Raw genomic sequence first — 20,545 nt, forward strand, 5'->3', positions numbered from 1 at the left:
TCAGAGGCAGAGTAAGGCGGGTCTTGGCGTGGCCATAGTAGGAAAAAAATGTATCGCAAGCGGGACTAGCACAGAGGCCGCTATGTATTGCCCAAAATGTTTGGCTTTTGTGTTTTCTCTTTTGCCGTTGTGTTCTCTCTTTTTGTGTTGTGTTTTCTCTTTTTGCGTTGTGTTTTCTCTTTTTGTGTTGTGTTTTCTCTTTTTGCGTTGTGTTTTCTCTTTTTGTGTTGTGTTTTCTCTTTTGCCGTTGTTGTCTGATTTGCCGTTGTGTTTTGCACTTCAGGGCCACCGTAATTTTCAGACTTCACATTCTTCACATCTAAAAAGAAATGATTGAAATATCATTTCTTTTTGTGAAGAATGTGAAGAATGTGAAGTCTGAAAATACATTTGTTAAATACATTTGTTAAATTTTGAATAGTTTGGGGTATTTTTATTGGGGGGGACAGTTCATGTTTTTCAGAAACTGGGATCTGCAGCCATGCAGTGAGGGGCGTGGCAGCAGGAACAGGTGTGTCCAATCACACCGTGAGTAAGTGCAGCCTCAGCAGCAGCACAGTGATCTCCATGAAGCTCAGACATGAGGCTGTGTGTGGTGTGTGTGCTGTCGCTGTGTGTGTCCACGCGTCCCACAGGTGAGACTCTTCCCTTCGTCCTCAGGTCTGATGTTCCACTTCCTGCTTTTCACTTCCTGCTCCTCACCTGTGGTTTGTGTCTGTGCAGCTGAACTGGAAACACCAAACTCCACGGCTGCTGCTGCTGCTGCTGCTGCTGCTGCTGCTGCTGTGGAAGGTACCAACACTTTGTCATTTCATTTCGATTTATTTCATTCATGGTTTACATTCTCACATGGTTGCACATATTTACATAATGTAGCTGTCACCATGAATGAAAAGGAGCAGGATGAAGAAAACTTATAGTAGCTGCCCCTCTCTGTTGTTAGAATTACATTGGCTTACTATCAACACCAATATTATACTCTGTTTCAAAATATTAAAGATGAAACATAGTAATGACAAGAAAACAAACAAAATAATGGTAGACACGGTCAGTGTATCTATCTTTTCTTTTTTCCCTTCTTTTTCTCTTTCTCCTTCTTCTTTTTTGTAGATGCTTATCTTTTATTTTTTAAACATTTTCTTAAAACTGAGACATACTTGTACAACTTTTCAGTTCCTTGCTTTGTGAATGCCATAGTTTTACACCTGCAACAGAAATACACATTTGTTTTAAGCTTAACCTTGCAAATGAATGTTTAAAACCAAGCTTCAGTCTGTTTTATCCTCTTCCTCCAATTTAAACAAGCTTTGTAAATGTTCTGGTAATGATCTGTTCTTTGCTTTAAACATTATTTTTAGGGTCTGTAATTCCATTATATCGGCCATTTTCAACAAACCTGCAGAAATAAAATAAAAAAATCTATTTGAGGGATCTCTATTACCTGCCTTGTGGATAACTCTTACTGCTCTTTTTTGTAGCAGAAACAGACTCACACTCAGCTGCTTCACACACTCTCAGGTTCACTTTCTGTGCTTTGTCTCCAGGAGGAAACGAGACTCTGAACGTGAGCGACGCTCTGCGGGAACATGGAACCTTCTCCGCCCGCTTTGGATTCTCTGGTTTGTCCATGAACGCATCACCTGACGTTACTGATCAGATCAATTTACAGACATTTAGCCGTGTCCACACTGTTCCTCAAAGGGCTGCGGCTGCTGGTTTTCAGTCTGTCAGTCAGAAAACTGTTTTATCTAGACATTAGAATACACAAATGGGTAACAAACAAAAGGAGTTCTAATACCTTGGGAGGAAAGCAGGGGTTGGGGACGTCTCAAGTGATTAAAACAAAGGAATATTCAAATTTACCATTACAAGTGCTGTCCTCTGACCTTGTTGACCTCTGTTGACCTCTGACCTCTGCTGGTGTCGGCTCAGATGTAGCCGGGGTTCGGTTCTTCGGTCCGGATGCGGAGGCGGAGGCCCGGATCATCGGAGGCCAGGAGGCCTGGGCTCACTCGTGGCCCTGGCAGGTCTCAGTCTGCCTGGCCTCCATGCCGGCCTGTGGGGGGGCCGTCATCAGCCCCCAGTGGGTCATCTCTGCTGCTCACTGCTTCAAAAGGTCAGAGGTCACAAGCTCAACCACACACACACACACACACACACACACACACACACACACACACATGCATGGTGAAGTAACTTGGCGTCTGGTAGAGCTCTGTAACAGAGAGTAGTGACAGCATTGGTCCAATGGCAGCGCCTCCTGGTGGAGGAATATGGGTTTTGAACTGACATCTCTGCATTGTTGGTGAATGAGCAGTGTGGTGTTTTCAATCATTTAAGGACATTTATAGATCACCCACGTTAATAGCAGCATTGAGGATCCTTTACAGATAAACATTAACACATAGGAGAGTAAAAAAAAACAGTTTTCTACATGAATGTTTCAATCTACATTTTATAATAAACAAATTCTAAGTATAATCTGATATGACCAAGACACCTAAAAACAAAAACACGACCGTTTTCATCAATTTACCAGCAAGTGGGCAACACACATACATTGGAGTGAATGGGTTTTCTGGGCGCTGTTGCAATACCCATATCCTGCCACTAGGGGGCAAAACCCTTAAACCCTTAAACCCTTAAACCCTTACCACGGGAGTCAATGGACGTGTCTTTACTCGTCTGGGTGCTGGTGGCCCTGCCTCCTTGATTGATTGATTGATTGATTGATTGATTGATTGATTGATTGATTGATTGATTGATTGATTGATTGATTGATTGATTGATTGATTGATTGATTGATTGATTGATTGATTTGGATCCCCATTAGCTATGGCAACACCAAAGCTATTCTTCCTGGGCTCCATACAACATATTTCCAATGTATCAATGCCGTTTTTTTTATGTCCCATACAACACAATCCATGTTCAAATACAACATAAAACACAAGGGAATACAAATACACAACACAACAATACACAGACAATACAAGCCAGCTCCCGAGGTCAGCAGTGGTACGTAGTAGAATTTACATATGTCTACATATATTATATATATTGGTCACACAATTAGAACTCCAGTTTCTACAGCCCATTGATCCAGTGCCATCGAAACTCAGTCCCAAACTCAGATTTGACAGAATTAAAGCAGATTTGACAGTATCCCCTGCTTTTGGTGTAGATCTCCAAGAACTGTTTCTGATGCACAAGATGTCATGCTTGTACTTACAATTATCCTAAATTAAATCTGAAATTTCTATGGCGAACAGGTGTTTCTTGACTAACTTATTAAAAATGAATTTACTATTTTCTTGTGTAATGTTGTCTGGTAGTTTGTTCCATTCTTGCATAGTTCTGTACATAACCATTAGTTTAACTGTGTTTGTTGTTGTCTGCAGGTACACCAGAGCTTCACTGTGGAAAGTTCTGGCTGGGAAACACAACTTGGATAATCAAAATGAAAACGGCCAACAGGTGAGACTCACTGTGTCTCAGTTCCCAGAGGAGACGGAGGAGGAGAATCTTCTTCCCATTTGAGATCCATTCCCTCCTTTCATTGTTTTAGGTCTTTATTCTCTCATGTCAGAATCACCTGTTCATGTTTTTAATTTGAGTGTAATTTAATTTATGTATAATATTCAGTGTATTCTCTTTTCTCCGTACACCATTTGAGGATAGGGGTTGTGGGTGGGAGGGGTGAGCTGAGTGCAAGCATATGTTTTACCTAACTGTTGTTCTTTTTGTTTGGTTTGTTTGGTTCTTTTTGTCTTTTACCATCTGTTTTGTATTATTGTGTGTTTGTATGTTTGTATGTATTGTACTTGGGACCCCCTTCCATCTCAAGGTGCTATCCCTCAATGAATTCAATTAAATTCTGTCCAGCTGGTGGGGGTGTCGGCCATCGTCCGTTACCACGGCTACAACACTCGCACCAAGGAGGGGGACTTGGCTCTGCTGAGGCTGCAGCGGCCGCTGGTCTTCGACCGCTCGGTCCGGCCCATCGACATCTGGATGAGTCCGCTGCCTCTCTTCAAGAGCTGCACCATCACCGGCTGGGGCTCCACCCGGGAGAGTGAGGAGCCAAACAGAGTTCTGGGGCCGTATTCACAGAGAGTCTTAGGGTTAAAAGTAGCTCCTAAGGGACGAATTTAGGAACGAGCAACTCCTAAAAAAAGTGGGCGTGTCAGTCTTAAATTTAGGACTCCTAGTTTTTTAAAATAAGAGTAATTCACAAAGTATTTTAGGCCTAAAAGTAGCTCCTAAGTCTGGGAGAGCTTAAAAGTCCTCGTGAGGACTCCTAACTCAGTAAGACCTATTCACAAAGAATTGGAAATGGCTGCACACTGCAAAACCTCAAAATCTTTCGTCTTATTTCTAGAATATTTGACTTATTTCTTGTCAAAATGTCTAAATTTTAGTCAAAACTAATCTCTTTCCATTTAAAATAAGACTCATCACCTAAAGATGAACTTGTTTTCAGATAATTTTCACTTGTTTCAAACTAATTTTCACTTGAAATAAGTAGAAAAATCTGCCAGAGAAAGCAAGTTTTTTGTGCTTGTAATAAGAAAGAAAAACTTGCTCCACTATCAGATTTTTCTACTTATTTAAAGTGGAAAATTTGCTTGAAAAAAGTCAAGTGTATAAAAATAAGCTGCTTTTTAAATGTAATGAGTCTTATTATAAGTATAATTAGATTTATTTTGACTAGAAATGACATTTTGACTAGAAATAAGACAAATATTCTTGGTAAGATTTTGAGTTTTTGCAGTGAGACTGTGGAACGTGGATCTGAACCGACCGGTGTCTTCTGTCCCCAGACGGCCCGCGGGTCCACCGGCTGCAGGAGGTGAACGTGACCATCCTTCCCTCCGAGGTCTGCAACCAGTTCTACTCCGGCAGGATCAGGTCCTCCATGTTCTGTGCTGGGAAGGACGAAGGAGGAGTCGACGCCTGTCAGGTCAGTCCTGGACGCAATGTTTTTTTTCCCAGGATGGTAGGGGAAGGTCCCGCCTTTTCTGCCTCTGATTGGCTAGATGAGCTCTCCTCCGACTGGTTGTTTCAGGGTTCCTACGCATGTATGGAAAGTATGAAAAAGTTTGGAATTTGATTTTATACATTTCCAGGTCTGGAAAAGTATGGAAAATGGAAACTATTGTATGGAAATATATTTATCTTAATACTCATCTGGGTTTGGTCTTATCTGAAGTTATTTGGGTTAATTATTTTGTATGTGCTATTATACCTAGCTACAATCTCCTGGAAATTACTTGGTTACATAATGGCATACACATTCAGAATAATGAAAACAAATGATTAATTGCATGCTTTTTTTTATATTATCCACATCTATTTACTCAAATATCACAAATAATTAGATTTTTCTTTACCGAGAAGTCTGGAAATTAGGGTCTGGAAAAAGTATGGAATCTGGAAATTTCAAATGTGTAGGAACCCTGTTGTTTGATTTGGCCGCGAAACATCATCTCAGTACTGCAAGTAAACTGAAATACGTACAAACCTAGGATGTTGTTGTCAGTGACGCCTTGGCGTAGTGGTTTGTGTTTTCGCCTGTGGTGCAGCAGACTTGAGTTCGATCCTCGTTGGTTTCACATTCCGATGAATTTATATTTTTAATTTATATTCCAGGTTACATTTTGAGTTTGAGAGAAGTGTAATTGTGCCATTGGTTGGGTTTAGGCAATGAAGAAAGGAGTTGGTTAAGTTTAGTAAAAAGACCAGGTAGAGGCTAGACAGGCCAGATAGATCGGGTTATGGCCTGGACCTGCATCTTGGGCCTAATCCCAACCATTCCCCCTGATCCTGGCAGATCCAGGCCCTTTGCCTACTGTTGCCTAACCGGTTTTCAACAAAATGACTGTCCAGAAAGTAGCTAGGAGCACATTTAAGGTGATTTGTGGTCCATCAATCTGACGGCGCACACTTCATCATCACAGATTGTAGATTGCTGACAGCCTGCCTGCATGAGAGAGCCCTTCCAGCCAATCAGAGGAGAGCCCTTCTAGCCAATCATAGGCGGAATAGGAGCTCTTCTAGCCAATCAGAGGCGAAGAAGGAGCTCATCTAGTCAATCAGAGGCGGAAAAGGAGCTCATCTAGCCAATCAGAGGCGAAGAAGGAGCTCATCTAGTCAATCAGAGGCGGAAAAGGAGCTCATCTAGCCAATCAGAGGCGAAGAAGGAGCTCATCTAGTCAATCAGAGGCGAAGAAGGAGCTCATCTAGCCAATCAGAGGCGAAGAAGGAGCTCATCTAGCCAATCAGAGGCGGAAAAGGAGCTCATCTAGCCAATCAGAGGTGAAGAAAGGCGCTCATCTAGCCAATCAGAGGCGGAATAGGAGCTCATCTAGCCAATCAGAGGCGGAAAAGGAGCTCATCTAGCCAATCAGAGGCGAAGAAAGGCGCTCATCTAGCCAATCAGAGGCGGAATAGGAGCTCATCTAGCCAATCAGAGGCGGAAAAGGAGCTCATCTAGCCAATCAGAGGCGGAATAGGAGCTCATCTAGCCAATCAGAGGCGAAGAAGGAGCTCATCTAGCCAATCAGAGGCGAAGAAGGAGCTCATCTAGTCAATCAGAGGCGGAATAGGAGCTCATCTAGCCAATCAGAGGCGGAATAGGAGCTCTTCTAGCCAATCAGAGGCGGAAAAGGAGCTCATCTAGCCAATCAGAGGCGGAATAGGAGCTCATCTAGCCAATCAGAGGCGAAGAAAGGCGCTCATCTAGCCAATCAGAGGCGGAAAAGGAGCTCTTCTAGCCAATCAGAGGCGGAAAAGGAGCTCATCTAGCCAATCAGAGGCGAAGAAAGGCGCTCATCTAGCCAATCAGAGGCGGAAAAGGAGCTCTTCTAGCCAATCAGAGGCGGAATAGGAGCTCTTCTAGCCAATCAGAGGCGGAATAGGAGCTCTTCTAGCCAATCAGAGGCGAAGAAAGGCGCTCATCTAGCCAATCAGAGGCGGAAAAGGAGCTCATCTAGCCAATCAGAGGCGGAATAGGAGCTCTTCTAGCCAATCAGAGGCGGAATAGGAGCTCATCTAGCCAATCAGAGGCGAAGAAGGAGCTCTTCTAGTCAATCAGAGGCGGAATAGGAGCTCATCTAGTCAATCAGAGGCGGAAAAGGAGCTCTTCTAGCCAATCAGAGGCGGAAAAGGAGCTCTTCTAGCCAATCAGAGGCAGATAGGAGCTCTTCTAGCCAATCAGAGGCGGAAAAGGCGTTACTTCCCCTACCATCCTGGGAAAAAAAATATTGCGTCCTGGACATAGACGGAGACCATAAGGTTCAGAATCTGGTCCCTGAGCATCAGAGGACACTGAGCACTGCTCCTGGTCTTCAGGGGGACTCTGGAGGTCCTCTGTCGTGTTTCACCGGCAGCCGGTTCGAGCTGGCCGGTCTGGTGAGCTGGGGCGTCGGCTGTGGCCGAGCCAGGAAGCCGGGAGTCTACACCGACCTGCAGCGGCACGCCGAGTGGATGTCTGACGTCATGAGTGAGTCACACACGTCCAACACCTGTAGTCCTGTCGTATTATACACACTCACATCACACTTTGATGTGGTTTAGGTTCGTACCAGCTCCCAATGTAATAGTCTCTTCAACAAGAAGATGCCGACCTTCAAACACGTCATATAAGTGAACTAATCCTCAATCTAATATTCTAACATTCAATAGACTTAGCAAAGTATGAACATTATATTTACTTGTTTGGATAAAAGGTGTCAGAGTTGTGCTGCAGTGAGAACAATGACACTCAGATGAAAAGCTGCACGTGTTGAGTTTGTCCCCATTGCTTTTAAATCTCCCAGCGCGCTTGGCCACTTCATACGTGTTTGCACTATATGGAAATGTACTTTCACTGAGCAAGACGTCACCAAAGTGTGTGCGTAACCAAGCGCACTCAGCAATAAAATCAAGAAAAAAGGCCACAGACACAACACACACACTACACAGCCACTACAGCCTACTGCCATCAGCACGCAGATACAGCTCACTCCCACTCCGGACAAAGAGAGCATCATCCAGTTTCATTCCCACCTCAATCCGACTTCTGAACACCCAACTCCCACCAGAACTTTTGTTTTTTTCTTTTCAATTAACCTGTTTTTAACTCACTTTTATCCTTGTATGTGCCCTTTTTTTAACCTTTGCTGCGAGTACTCGTACTTATGTGTGGCTGTAGGAATGTGTATTATTATTGTGTTGGGTATGTCTGTGGTATGTAGGGATGCGTGGATCGTTGTTTTGCACCTGCACTTAACGGAAGAATAAAGTACTTTTGATTTTGATTTGATTTGATTGAAGTGTGGAGGATGGGACAAGGTCTGAGTCTGGAACTGTAGTGGACGTGTCCTCGTGTTGTTTGTCTTCCAGGTGATGAGAACCGGGCGCATGGGGATGACACCAGCGATGGTAGGTGTCCTCTAGACAGGTGTCTTCTAGAGCTGAAGGACATTTCATTTTCTTTATTTATTGAATTGGGACAGTGCACATTCATCAACACTGACGCATTAAAGGGGCAACCAGGAGTTTCTATTCGGTTATAAAAAAGTCTGATATTAATGTGGATGAATCTCCGTTACCACTTGTTAATGGTCCATTTTAGATAAATCTATGGTTTTGTCTCTATGGTTATTTTGTTATTATTAGTGGTGGTGGAAATGCTGGGCGAGCCGACCAGCGTTTCTTTACTTTCGGTTTCGTGGCGAGTCATGAGAATAACGCCGCCGTATGAATCTCCGTTTATGGTGGGAACTACGACGGTATGTGATCGTCTTCCAACCTCTGACTTTAATTCTTGATGAATGAAAACATGAGTCTGTCTTGACCCGGTCAAAGAATTTCACGGTGCGGAGGCTCATAAATGTAGTGTGGAAACACTTCGCTTTAACAAAACTCCTGGTTGTCCCTTTAAGCATCAATGTAAATGTGCTGGACTTAGCACAGCTACTACATTTCAGCCGCAGTCCCAAGGTTGACGCTCTGCTCCTGTGTAACGGTGTTGTTACGTTGTGTAACGGTGTTGTTACGTTGTGTAACTGTGTTGTTACGTTGTGTAACGGTGCTGTCCACCTGGCCGACAGAGGACCGGTGCGGTCTGAGGACGAGTCCGGGCTGTGATGACGCTCCACGGCGCGGCGGTCTCTCCGTGTCCCCGGACGGCGGCGAGGTGTCGGTGGACAACGTCACCGAGTCCTGTCCCTCCTTCTGGCCCTGGCAGGTCAGCCTGCAGTCGGCCGGACGCCACTACTGCAGCGGAGCCCTGATCCACCGCCGCTGGGTCCTCGCCCCCAAGCACTGCAACGTCAGGTAAGGTCCAGTACTGAGGGTAAGGTCCAGTACTGAGGGTAAGGTCCTTTACTGAGGGTAAGGTCCAGTACTGAGGGTAAGGTCCAGTACTGAGGGTAAGGTCCAGTACTGAGGGTAAGGTCCAGTACTGAGGGTAAGGTCCAGTACTGAGGGTAAGGTCCATTACTGAGGGTAAGGTCCAGTACTGAGGGTAAGGTCCATTACTGAGGGTAAGGTCCAGTACTGAGGGTAAGGTCCAGTACTGAGGGTAAGGTCCATTACTGAGGGTAAGGTCCATTACTGAGGGTAAGGTCCATTACTGAGGGTAAGGTCCAGTACTGAGGGTAAGGAGTCGTGGTGCTGTAACGTCAGGTAAGGTCCAGTACTGAGGGTAAGACCCATTACTGAGGGTAAGGAGTCGTGGTGCTGTAACGTCAGGTAAGGTCCATTACTGAGGGTAAGGTCCATTACTGAGGGTAAGGTCCAGTACTGAGGGTAAGGTCCATTACTGAGGGTAAGGTCCATTACTGAGGGTAAGGTCCAGTACTGAGGGTAAGGTCCATTACTGAGGGTAAGGTCCAGTACTGAGGGTAAGGTCCATTACTGAGGGTAAGGTCCAGTACTGAGGGTAAGGTCCATTACTGAAGGTAAGGTCCATTACTGAGGGTAAGGTCCAGTACTGAGGGTAAGGTCCATTACTGAGGGTAAGGTGTCGTGGTGCTGCAACGTCAGGTAAGGTCCAGTACTGAGGGTAAGGTCCAGTACTGAGGGTAAGACCCATTACTGAGGGTAAGGAGTCGTGGTGCTGCAACGTCAGGTAAGGTCCTTTACTGAGGGTAAGGTCCATTACTGAGGGTAAGGTCCATTACTGAGGGTAAGGTCCTTTACTGAGGGTAAGGTCCATTACTGAGGGTAAGGTCCAGTACTGAGGGTAAGGTCCATTACTGAGGGTAAGGTCCAGTACTGAGGGTAAGGTCCAGTACTGAGGGTAAGGTCCATTACTGAGGGTAAGGTCCATTACTGAGGGTAAGGTCCAGTACTGAGGGTAAGGTCCATTACTGAGGGTAAGGTGTCGTGGTGCTGCAACGTCAGGTAAGGTCCAGTACTGAGGGTAAGGTCCAGTACTGAGGGTAAGGTCCAGTACTGAGGGTAAGGTCCATTACTGAGGGTAAGGTGTCGTGGTGCTGCAACGTCAGGTAAGGTCCAGTACTGAGGGTAAGGTCCAGTACTGAGGGTAAGGAGTCATGTTGCTGCAACGTCAGGTAAGGTCCATTACTGAGGGTAAGGTCCATTACTGAGGGTAAGGTCCTTTACTGAGGGTAAGGTCCATTACTGAGGGTAAGGTCCAGTACTGAGGGTAAGGTCCAGTACTGAGGGTAAGATCCATTACTGAGGGTAAGGTCCAGTACTGAGGGTAAGGTCCATTACTGAGGGTAAGGTCCAGTACTGAGGGTAAGGTCCAGTACTGAGGGTAAGGTCCATTACTGAGGGTAAGGTCCAGTACTGAGGGTAAGGTCCATTACTGAGGGTAAGGTCCATTACTGAGGGTAAGGTCCATTACTGAGGGTAAGGTCCAGTACTGAGGGTAAGGTCCATTACTGAGGGTAAGGTCCATTACTGAGGGTAAGGTCCATTACTGAGGGTAAGGTCCATTACTGAGGGTAAGGTCCATTACTGAGGGTAAGGTCCATTACTGAGGGTAAGGTGTCGTGGTGCTGCAACGTCAGGTAAGGTCCAGTACTGAGGGTAAGGTCCAGTACTGAGGGTAAGGTCCAGTACTGAGGGTAAGGTCCAGTACTGAGGGTAAGGTGTCGTGGTGCTGCAACGTCAGGTAAGGTCCAGTACTGAGGGTAAGGTGTCGTGTTGCTCTTACTTGAATACATTTCCAAGCCAAATATTAGTACTTTTACTGGAGTTAATTAGTAGGAAGGCTGAAAAGTACTGGTTACTTTCAGGTCTTTTTCTAAAATCCTATTGGACACAAGCTGTGTTTGTCTGTGAAGGAAACCCTGACCCCTAAAAGCAGCACATCAGTGCAGCTGAGCAGCAAAGAGTTCATTCTCAAGAGTTAAAAGCTCCTTACATTCATTTACAAACTATTAGAGTCATTCACTGATGTGAAGACATTTACTCTGACTCTTACCATCTACTCCTCCTCCCTCAGGCCTAACGTGGATGTAGTTGCTCTGGGACTCCATGACCTGCGCTTCCTTCCTGCTCAGACCGTCCCGGTGGACAAAGTCTTCCACTTCCCTCAGGACGGCAGCTTCCCCCCGAGGTCGGACTTGTCTCTGCTCCGCCTCGGCGTTCCCGCCAGACTCAGTAAGAACATAGACGACACTCAGCAAAATTAAAAAAAAAAACTGCACCTCTTCTTCCACGTGTGTCTTATTGACAGGTGGAGCCTATATGAATAATGATATAAATGCATAGTGAACGGTAAGAATGGAGAGTTGGACTCAGTAGTCGAGTTGAGGGGGGATGGGGGGGGATGGCATCCCCCCTGAAATAAAAACGATCAAAATCATCCCCCCTGTAAAAATGCCATCCCCCCTCTCCATCCCCTTTTTACATTAAATGTTGGACATAACTATAATTATATTAAGGCTGTCGCCTGGCCTGGGCATTCCCCCCGAACATTTCTTACATAGCCCAGGTCCAGGATGTTTTCTCAGACGGAGTTAAACAGAAGCGCACATTAACTGAGAAGGTAGTTTTGTAATTTCCCGGTCACAGTGAATGCAACACAGGCACGACGCCACGACCAATCAGAGAGAAGTGTTGTAGAAGCGAGAATCCTCCTAGGTGACAATCTGAACTCTAGCGATAGATAGCGTTCCGAGCGGTTCCGAATCACGGAAAAGGGGAGAAGTTTCTGCAGTTGTGGTGACTCGCGCCAGCAGGGGCAGACCGCCGGTGGGTCAGTGGACCGGCCCGGTCCGGTCCGGCGTGGTGCTGCAAGTGACCCACTGATGTTAGTGTGTTTACATTTTGTGTTTACATCAACATCTATGAGCGCGAGGAGTGACTATTCTCGGTCAGAGTTTTGTTTTTGCTCTCCAGCCACAGCTCCACACTAGACCAGTTCTGAGTTCACTTTCATACACTTAGCCATTATTGTCATTACAATGAAAGGAACCTTAGTCAGTAGGCCTACTAAATGGGCTTTTTTAAATGTTTTATCTGAAGCAATGTTGTCTTTTCCCTTTATTTCCTCCTCAGAGTACACCAGAATGCCTTATTTATGTGTTAAAAATCACAATTTTTTTCTGGGGGAGTGCCCCCAGACCCCCCCTACAGTGCTTTAGATAGATGTCAAATCAATTAAAGCCCAGCTGAGTTGGTACTAGTGGAGAAGCTCCATAATAATAATAAAATATATATATTTATATATAATTTATAATTTTATAATAATAAATTATATAATATAGTTTACATGAATTACACTGCCCCCCCCCCCTTTTTTTTAATAAGGTGAAAAAAATTGACCATCCCCCCTGAATTTTTTTTACAACTCGACTACTGGTTGGACTAATGCTAACTAGTTCAGTTCGAACTAATGAGGACCTCCCATTAGTTCCAACTTTCATTACTCCGATTGTCGGACCAATGGGAGTTTGAACCAATGGGAGTTCGAACTAATGGGAGGTCGGACCAGTGCCATGGACCCATGTGGTCTAAGGGCTGCTCCATGCTGCTCGTATGTAATGTCCGTCTTGTATTGAAGCCCTGAAATTCGAAATTGTCCCGAAAAAAATTAAATAAGTCTATATTTCAAGCTTGTTTTGTAGCGGAAGCTTCTCTTCCCACTTCGTCCAAATTTGGACCATTTCGGGGCTTCAATACAAGAGGGACATTACAGACGAGCAGCATGGAGGTATCTGGATGTTTTCTGGTGTGTCTTTTTGGACGAAGGAAAGTGAGCTCTGTTCTCAACCGTCATATGGACATGCAGTGCTGCACGGAGCCCCGCTGTAACTCAGAGAAGCCACGGAGGACTCTGAAACTTCTCCCAGCCCCCCAGTCTCCCAGAGAAATTTCAATTTTGGCTGAACTATCCCTAACTAACTAACGAACTAAAAATCTGCATGAGGTCCAGTTCCCCCTGTGTCCTGTGTCTTGTCCACTGGGTGAAACGTCCCGTGTCTCTGTCTCTAGGCTCCATCGTGTCCCCGGTCTGTGTCCCTGAGGAGGACGAGGAGTTGGACGACAGCTGGAGCTGCTTCAGCTGTGGCTGGGGCGCGGCGGCGGGCCGAGGTGACGCCTCTACGTCTCTATGTCTCTATGTCTCTACATCTCTTCACACTGCAAAAACTCAAAATCTTACCAAGAATATTTGTCTTATTTCTAGTCAAAATGTCATTTCTGGTCAATACAAATCTCATTCTACTTAAAATAAGACTCATATTAAAAGCAGCTTGTTTTTAGACACTTTTTACTTCTTTCAAGCAGATTTTCACTTGAAATAAGTAGAAAAATCTGATAGTGGAGCAAGTTTTTCTTTCTTATTGCAAACACAAAAAACTTGCTTTCACTGGCAGATTTTTCTACTTATTTCAAGTGAAAATTAGTTTGAAACAAGTGAAAATGATCTAAAAACAAGTTCATTTTTAGGTGATGAGTCTTGTTTTAAGTGGAAAGAGATTAGTTTTGACTAGAAATGAGACATTTTGACAAGAAATAAGACAAATATTCTTGGAAAGATTTTGAGTTTTTGCAGTGCAGGTAGAAGCAGAGATGCTGCAGCGACCTGACTGACCTTTAACGCACCGTTGTGTCTTTGTGACGTAGCGGACCTCGATCCGGATCGGCTGCACCACATCGGGGTGACGCTGGTGAACGGGACCGTCTGCAGGGAGAGGTGGGGGCGGGGCCTCATCAGCGACTCACACTTCTGTTCACACGCTGCCAGCTCCTCCTCCTGCATGGTAACCACCACAACGTCTTCCTTAAAGGGATAGTTCAACATTTAGTCAAACCGGCCCATCGCCATAATCCCTATAGTCATAGCAGTAGGTTCGTTACCTTTAATTGTCGGTGCAAGCTATTTTTAGAACGGCGGAGCAGAGCCGTGAGCTGCTCAGAGCTACGCTACGGAGGCTCATTATGGGATTTCTTGGTTTCCCTCATCATCAAACTCATCAAATACACAATCCAACAACTCCACAACGCTCTGGTGGACAAGTTGTGAGCTGCACATTCACCACGCTATGAGATAATAACACAACGTTACCACACAGAGTTGTTTTAGAGGGAAATATAGAGACTGTTGATGAAAAACTGTCCCTGAAGGCAACGTGCATCAGTGGTTTTACATGAATTTCCCTCTAAAACAACTCTGTGTGGTAACGTTGTGTTATTATCTCATAGCGTGGTGAATGTGCAGCTCACAACTTGTCCACCAGAGCGTTGTGGAGTTGTTGGATTGTGTATTTGATGAGTTTGATGATGAGGGAAACCAAGAAATCCCATAATGAGCCTCCGTAGCGTAGCTCTGAGCAGCTCACGGCTCTGCTCCGCCGTTCTAAAAACAGCTTGCACCGACAGTTAAAGGTAACGAACCTACTGCTATATGGCAATGGGCCAGTTTGACTAAATGTTGAACTATCCCTTTAAAGGCTCTGACCTTGTGTGCAGGGCGATGCCGGAGCGTCTCTCTACTGTCGTAAACGCGGCGCCTACTTCCTGTCTGGTGTGGTGACGTGGGGCAGTCGGCGCTGCGACGCCGACCGACCGGCCGTGTTCACCAGAGTGTCGGACTACAGCTCCTGGATCAGCCAGGTTACCGAGGACGACTGAAGAGCTGCAGTGGAAATAAAAAAATAAAAGTGTTTTGACTGAAGCTGTTTGTGACCTGACGCCATGTTTTCACTGAAGTGAAGAAAGAGCTAGCTCGGCTTAGCTAAATTATTCTAATAAAATAGGGTTTTACTGTTTCAGCTGTTCATGGAGTGGGAGACTGTGGGTTAAACACAGAGCCGGCTCAGGGTGTAGGTGAAGTAAGCACCTGCTTAGGGTCCCAGGACTACTGGCGATTAACTGCTTTAAATCTATAGTGCGTAACTTCTGTCGATCCTATAGAGAAATTCTGTGTAATAACACCTAAAATTGATGTTTCACATTGCTGTCGGAGTTTCTTTAAAACACAAAATAAAAAACAGATAAGGTGTTAAAGCAGAAGTCAGCGATCTGGTGGTTTTGGCTAACTTCCTGTCAGCAGATGGAGTTAGCAGCCCCCGCCCTCGTCATGGATCTATTGGTCCTCGTCCCTACGTCACCACATTCAGGCGCATCCCTTGGCTGCACACACAGAGAGGACTGCCCCTTTATGCCGTTCTCTCTCCTCATTGGATAAAGGTTGTAGGATACAAGGAAAGTTTTCTCCTGGGCTCAGAGCAGAGCAGAGTGACTGACAGACCCGTGTTTCAGACCAAACACTGCCGCCATCTTGCGGCGGCGCCATTGCTGCGGTGACATGTGTCAGTCATAGTGAACTGATTCTCTATGACAGCATCATAAATAGGCTGCATTGGTGATGTTTAGTGCCCCCCAGTAACTGATTAAGGTTTCTTACATGAATACCAATATTCATTTAGGAATTAATCATTTGTTTGAGCGATTAGCAGGAAAGATTAGAGTAACAGGGAGATAAGAGACTGTATCATAAACAATAACATACCGGTACGTTGTGCGTGCTGACGTTAGCAAGCCAGCAGCGGGATATTTAATCATATGGACAGGCTACATGAATAAAAACAACAACTTGTGCTTTGTTTTAGATATTCAAGAATATTTTATTGATCAGCTGGCCTCCGATGATCAGAAAAAACATCAATTACAGGACAGGTCTCTGATTGATGGTCAAAATGACCTGAGCTGCAGATGGGTCGGACATATTTTACACCGACTTAGACGACCATGATCACATCATATCGAAGAGATCAGTGAGACATTCTGACTGGGAGCTGTCACCGCAGTAATGGCGGCTGCTCGACTAACGGTTATTTCGCCGAATTCGTGTATAGAAGTGATTGCTGTCGGAAGATAGAACTATTTAAGACTTATATTAACACAAACATTCCACTTACTTCTGCTTTAACAGTAAATGCATTACCTATTGGTTTATTTTGTTACTTTAAGAGCAGGCCTAGATGACATTCAGTATCCCACTTTGTATTATATCACTTTGCATAATTCAGATTTTGCCAATAAACCTTGACAATTATTACACACTGCACCTTTAAGTGTAGATCAACCCCAGGCTGCACTTTTAGCTGAATCTGGTTCCATCTCTGATTAAAAACCATAGAAGGGTAAAAACATGATGATTCATAATGTTTGAATTCTTATGGACTCTAATGTTTTTTATTGTTTGGGTTAGCACTTTAAATATTATTATCATTAGCATAGCTTAGCTTAGCTTAGCTTAGCCTAGCCTCATTCACCACAAAGAAGGAGTCGATGCTGCAGTGAGGGAGGTTTCATCTTTCTGCCTTTTATTTATTTATTTAAACTCTGGAAAAAAAAACACACATTTTCAGACCAACAATGCGTAAAACGACGGCTGCAGAGATTTAAAGCGCCTGAACGCATCATCGACGTCTGTCTCTGGAGACGAGAGGGGGGAGGGGGAGGGGGAGGGGCTAGGAGGAATGATCCCTCCTCTTCTCTGGACCAATCAGAGGAGAGAAGAGCAGCGTGAAGCCGAGCAGCGAGGTTCAGTCGTCCTGCAGCAGGTCGTAGGCCCCGCCCCCCACCACCTGGTGGGCGTCGCCCTGAAACACACCATCATCATCACCATCATCATCATCATCATCATCATCATCATCATCATCATCACTATGGCAACAGGATTTAACATTTAAAAGCTAAGTTTGACTCTCCAGAATTAACATTGTAGATATCAACAACGTCTTTCTGACTGGTCCTAACTAGGCTACATTTTGATAGATAGATAGATAGATAGATAGATAGATAGATAGATAGATAGATAGATAGATAGATAGATAGATAGATAGATAGATAGATAGATAGATAGATAGATAGATAGATAGATAGATAGATAATTGGTCACATGCAAAGCTAAAACCAAGGTTGAAAAACAGTGTAGTGAAATGCAAAAAACCCAAGCTCTCCAATGAAACACAGAAGTAAATTTAAAAAAATATCATACGTTCACATACTCTCACACACGCACACACACACACACATTTTAAAATAAAACAATTGTAGAAACATTGCTCTAGATAAAAATAAATATATTAGTTGGATTTTTCATTCCAGATCTCTGTGATTCAGTTTTGCCTCTAGTCAAAAAGAACATTTTAGATCCACAACTCCGTTCTTCCTTCACTGTAACCATTCATGTGTATGGGGTTTGTTATTACAGATATCTACAGTTCAGTTGCAGATATCCACTATGTGAATTACAGATATCTGGAACTGAATTACCACTAGTACTAATTCTAGTTACAGATATCTACAACTTGATTCTGACTAGTTATAATTCCAGTTCTAGATATCTTTAATTCACCTCAATTACAGATATCTACATGTCCCTGTTCAGATATCTGTAATTAAGTTTTGACTAGGAGAAATGACGTTGTAGATATCTGTAACTGGAATTAGTACTAGTGGTAATTCAGTTCCAGATATCTGTAATTCACATAGTGGATATCTGCAACTGAACTGTAGATATCTGTAATGACAAACCCCATACACATGAATGGTTACAGTGAAGGAAGAACGTAGTTGTGGATCTGAAATGTTCTTTTTGACAAGAGGCAAAACTGAATTATAGAGATCTGGAATAAAAAATCCAACTATTTAAAATGTAGTTAGGACCAGTCAGAAAGACGTTGTTGATATCTACAATGTTCATTCTGGAGAGTCAAACTTAGCTTTTAAATGTTAAAACGGCTCGCCATACACACGTCAGCGGCTCGTCATCATCTGAACAGAAACATCAGCTCTGACTCACGGTGACGTTACTGGACTTGGACTCGGTGGGTTCGGGTGCGGCTTCATAAACCGGGTTACAGATGCTGCGGCTGCTGTCAGGGGGCGGAGCCACATCCTCCTCCTCCTCCTCGCCAACGTCCTCCTGTCACAGAGGTCAAAGGTCAGCACTGGGTCACAGAGGTCAAAGGTCAGCACTCAGAGCTGACGGTAAAGATGTTTTCATGCTTGAACCAACATTAACACACACACACACACGGCAAAAACTCAAAATCTTTCCAAGAATATTTGTCTTATTTCTTGTCAAAATGTCTCATTTCTAGTCAAAACTAATCTCTTTCCACTTAAAATCAGACTCATCACCTAAAAATGAACTTGTTTTTAGATCATTTTCACTTGTTTCAAACTAATTTTCACTTGAAATAAGTAGAAAAATCTGCCAGTGAAAGCAAGTTTTTTGTGTTTGTAATAAGAAAGAAAAACTTGCTCCACTATCAGATTTTTCTACTTATTTCAAGTGAAAATCTGCTTGAAAGAAGTAAAAAGTGTCTAAAAACAAGCTGCTTTTAATATGATGAGTCTGATTTTAGGTAGAATGAGATTTGTTTTGACTAGAAATAAGACAAATATTCTTGGTGAGATGTAGAGTTTTTGCAGTGCACACACACACACACACACACAGCAACGCACCCTGAAGTAGTGGAACCTGAAGGGTTTGGCGTTGCGGCGGTAGAAGTGATATCCCACCAACACGACGGCGGCCGTCAGCACCACCAGCAGCACCACGCCCACGCCGAGCCCCGCCCGGTGGGCCATGTGCATCTGCAGGGACCAGATCAGACCAGATCAGACCAGATCAGACCAGATCCACCGTTACCTTTCACTTCTCATTTAATTTCATTTATTAGTTTATTTGTAACGAGACTCTGCGTATTCATGAACATACAACATGTAAATAACCAGATTTAGCTCTAAGGCTAATTTCCATCTGCAGTTCACACAAAAACAACATTAGACAAGAACAAGAACAAAGCACAACATGGTACAAATACCATATCACAATTTATAAAAGGTAAAGGTGAAATCCTGCGATCTGATTGGTTGTTAGCCGTGGTATAATGAGCAGTTACCACGGCTACTATTCTAAAGCCTTATCACAGCGTAGGCTATCACTCCGCCTCAGGCACGTATGACTGGTATGAATGGAAGTTGTTGTCATGTATCCATGACAACGGACTGTTGCAGTCCGTAGCAACAGACAGCTGATGTTTTTACGATGTTAAAAATGTAGTAAAGTAGTGTAATTGACATGTTGAAGGTGAACTTTGACCTCCAGAGGGTTAACAACGGTAGAGGGGACTGAGCAGTGACAGAGCTACTTGGAGCTAACGTCTGGACAGCTGGGAACAGAAAACTACATGTCCTCTTTCATATTGTCATTATTGGTAACCGGTTTATAAAGTGCATCTGTAATAAAGTGCTGGTTTTTAAAGTGCAAGGAGTAAAGTCCCTACTATTTTTCGTAATCTAAGATAAGAGAACTACCTTAGTGTTCACAGAGCTGGTTATCAGTCAGCCGTGTTTTCAGCTGTTTTTTAAATGCTACATATGTTGAGTTTTCCCTTCTGACCAGCGGTAGCGTATTCCATGTTGAGCAGCCATAGATTGATAAAACCTTCTGTGTGAATGCTGTTCTCCTGAACTGAACCTCATAGCCCCCCCTGGTGGCTGCTCTTGTTATTGTGTTATATTGTGTTATTGTATTATTGTATTATTGTGTTATTGTATTATTGTGTTATTGTGTTATTGTATTGAACGAAGTGGTGGCGTTGCTCACCTCTTGGCGGGGGGGCGGGGCCTTCAGCGGTCCCTGGAGAACGTGAATGATCCCGTTGGCGGCCAGGACGTCGCCGCTGGTGACGAAGCGGTCGTTGACGTAGCGAGACGCCTGAGGAGACAGAACGCTGACGTCAGCCAATCACAGTCCAGGAGGACGGAGATATATAATCCCTATAGTCATAGCAGTAGGTTCGTAACCTTTTTTTTTTTTTTAATTTATTTGATTTAACCTTTATTTAACCAGGAATAATCCCATTGAGATTCAGAATCTCTTTTGCAAGGGGGTCCATCCTGGCCAAGAGAGCAGCACAGTACATCCACATGAAGTACACACTTAGACAACATCAACAAAACAAACATAAAAACAGCTGAAACAGTAACAGACATGTGCATTCAGCAGTCAAATAGTCCTTGATCCTCGCTTTAAAATCTTCCATACTTGGGAGAT

General features: G+C 44.1%; 2 protein-coding genes across 2 annotated transcripts in view; one reads left to right on the top strand and one right to left on the bottom strand.

The window, feature by feature from the left end:
- The first annotated feature begins 580 nt into the window (after positions 1-580).
- On the top strand, positions 581-15,114 carry ovch1 (ovochymase 1). Its single transcript, XM_085769914.1, has 14 exons — positions 581-635; positions 724-792; positions 1,545-1,619; positions 1,933-2,116; positions 3,402-3,477; positions 3,886-4,075; positions 4,824-4,963; positions 7,354-7,531; positions 8,685-8,693; positions 9,096-9,321; positions 11,465-11,622; positions 13,459-13,557; positions 14,092-14,228; positions 14,938-15,114. The coding sequence occupies exons 1-14, from the start codon at positions 581-583 to the stop codon at positions 15,097-15,099; spliced, it is 1,758 nt and encodes a 585-aa protein (XP_085626040.1). The 3' UTR covers positions 15,100-15,114.
- A 1,526-nt stretch (positions 15,115-16,640) lies between these two features.
- The window catches only part of stab2 (stabilin 2), a 93,768-nt gene continuing 89,863 nt past the window's right edge, over positions 16,641-20,545 (bottom strand). Inside the window, exons 65-68 of the mRNA XM_085769422.1 lie at positions 20,096-20,206; positions 18,949-19,080; positions 18,281-18,403; positions 16,641-17,075 (exon numbers count right to left, since the gene is read on the bottom strand). Of these exons, the coding sequence (XP_085625548.1) occupies positions 17,019-17,075; positions 18,281-18,403; positions 18,949-19,080; positions 20,096-20,206 (423 nt within the window). The 3' untranslated portion in view covers positions 16,641-17,018. The remainder of the gene's footprint in view (positions 17,076-18,280; positions 18,404-18,948; positions 19,081-20,095; positions 20,207-20,545) is intronic.

This window comes from Trachurus japonicus, chromosome 23, assembly GCF_045865225.1.
Source record: "Trachurus japonicus isolate A0001 chromosome 23, Traja_1.0".
Taxonomy (NCBI): Eukaryota; Metazoa; Chordata; class Actinopteri; order Carangiformes; family Carangidae; genus Trachurus; species Trachurus japonicus.

Excerpts from the sequence above, each read along its gene's own strand:
- ovch1 (XM_085769914.1), top strand. The coding sequence starts at position 581 with ATGAGGCTGTGTGTGGTGTGTGTGCTGTCGCTGTGTGTGTCCACGCGT. Across the intron at positions 793-1,544 it reads TGCTGCTGCTGCTGTGGAAG|GAGGAAACGAGACTCTGAAC; the intron begins GTACCAACACTT and ends CTTTGTCTCCAG. Across the intron at positions 9,322-11,464 it reads CCCAAGCACTGCAACGTCAG|GCCTAACGTGGATGTAGTTG; the intron begins GTAAGGTCCAGT and ends CTCCTCCCTCAG.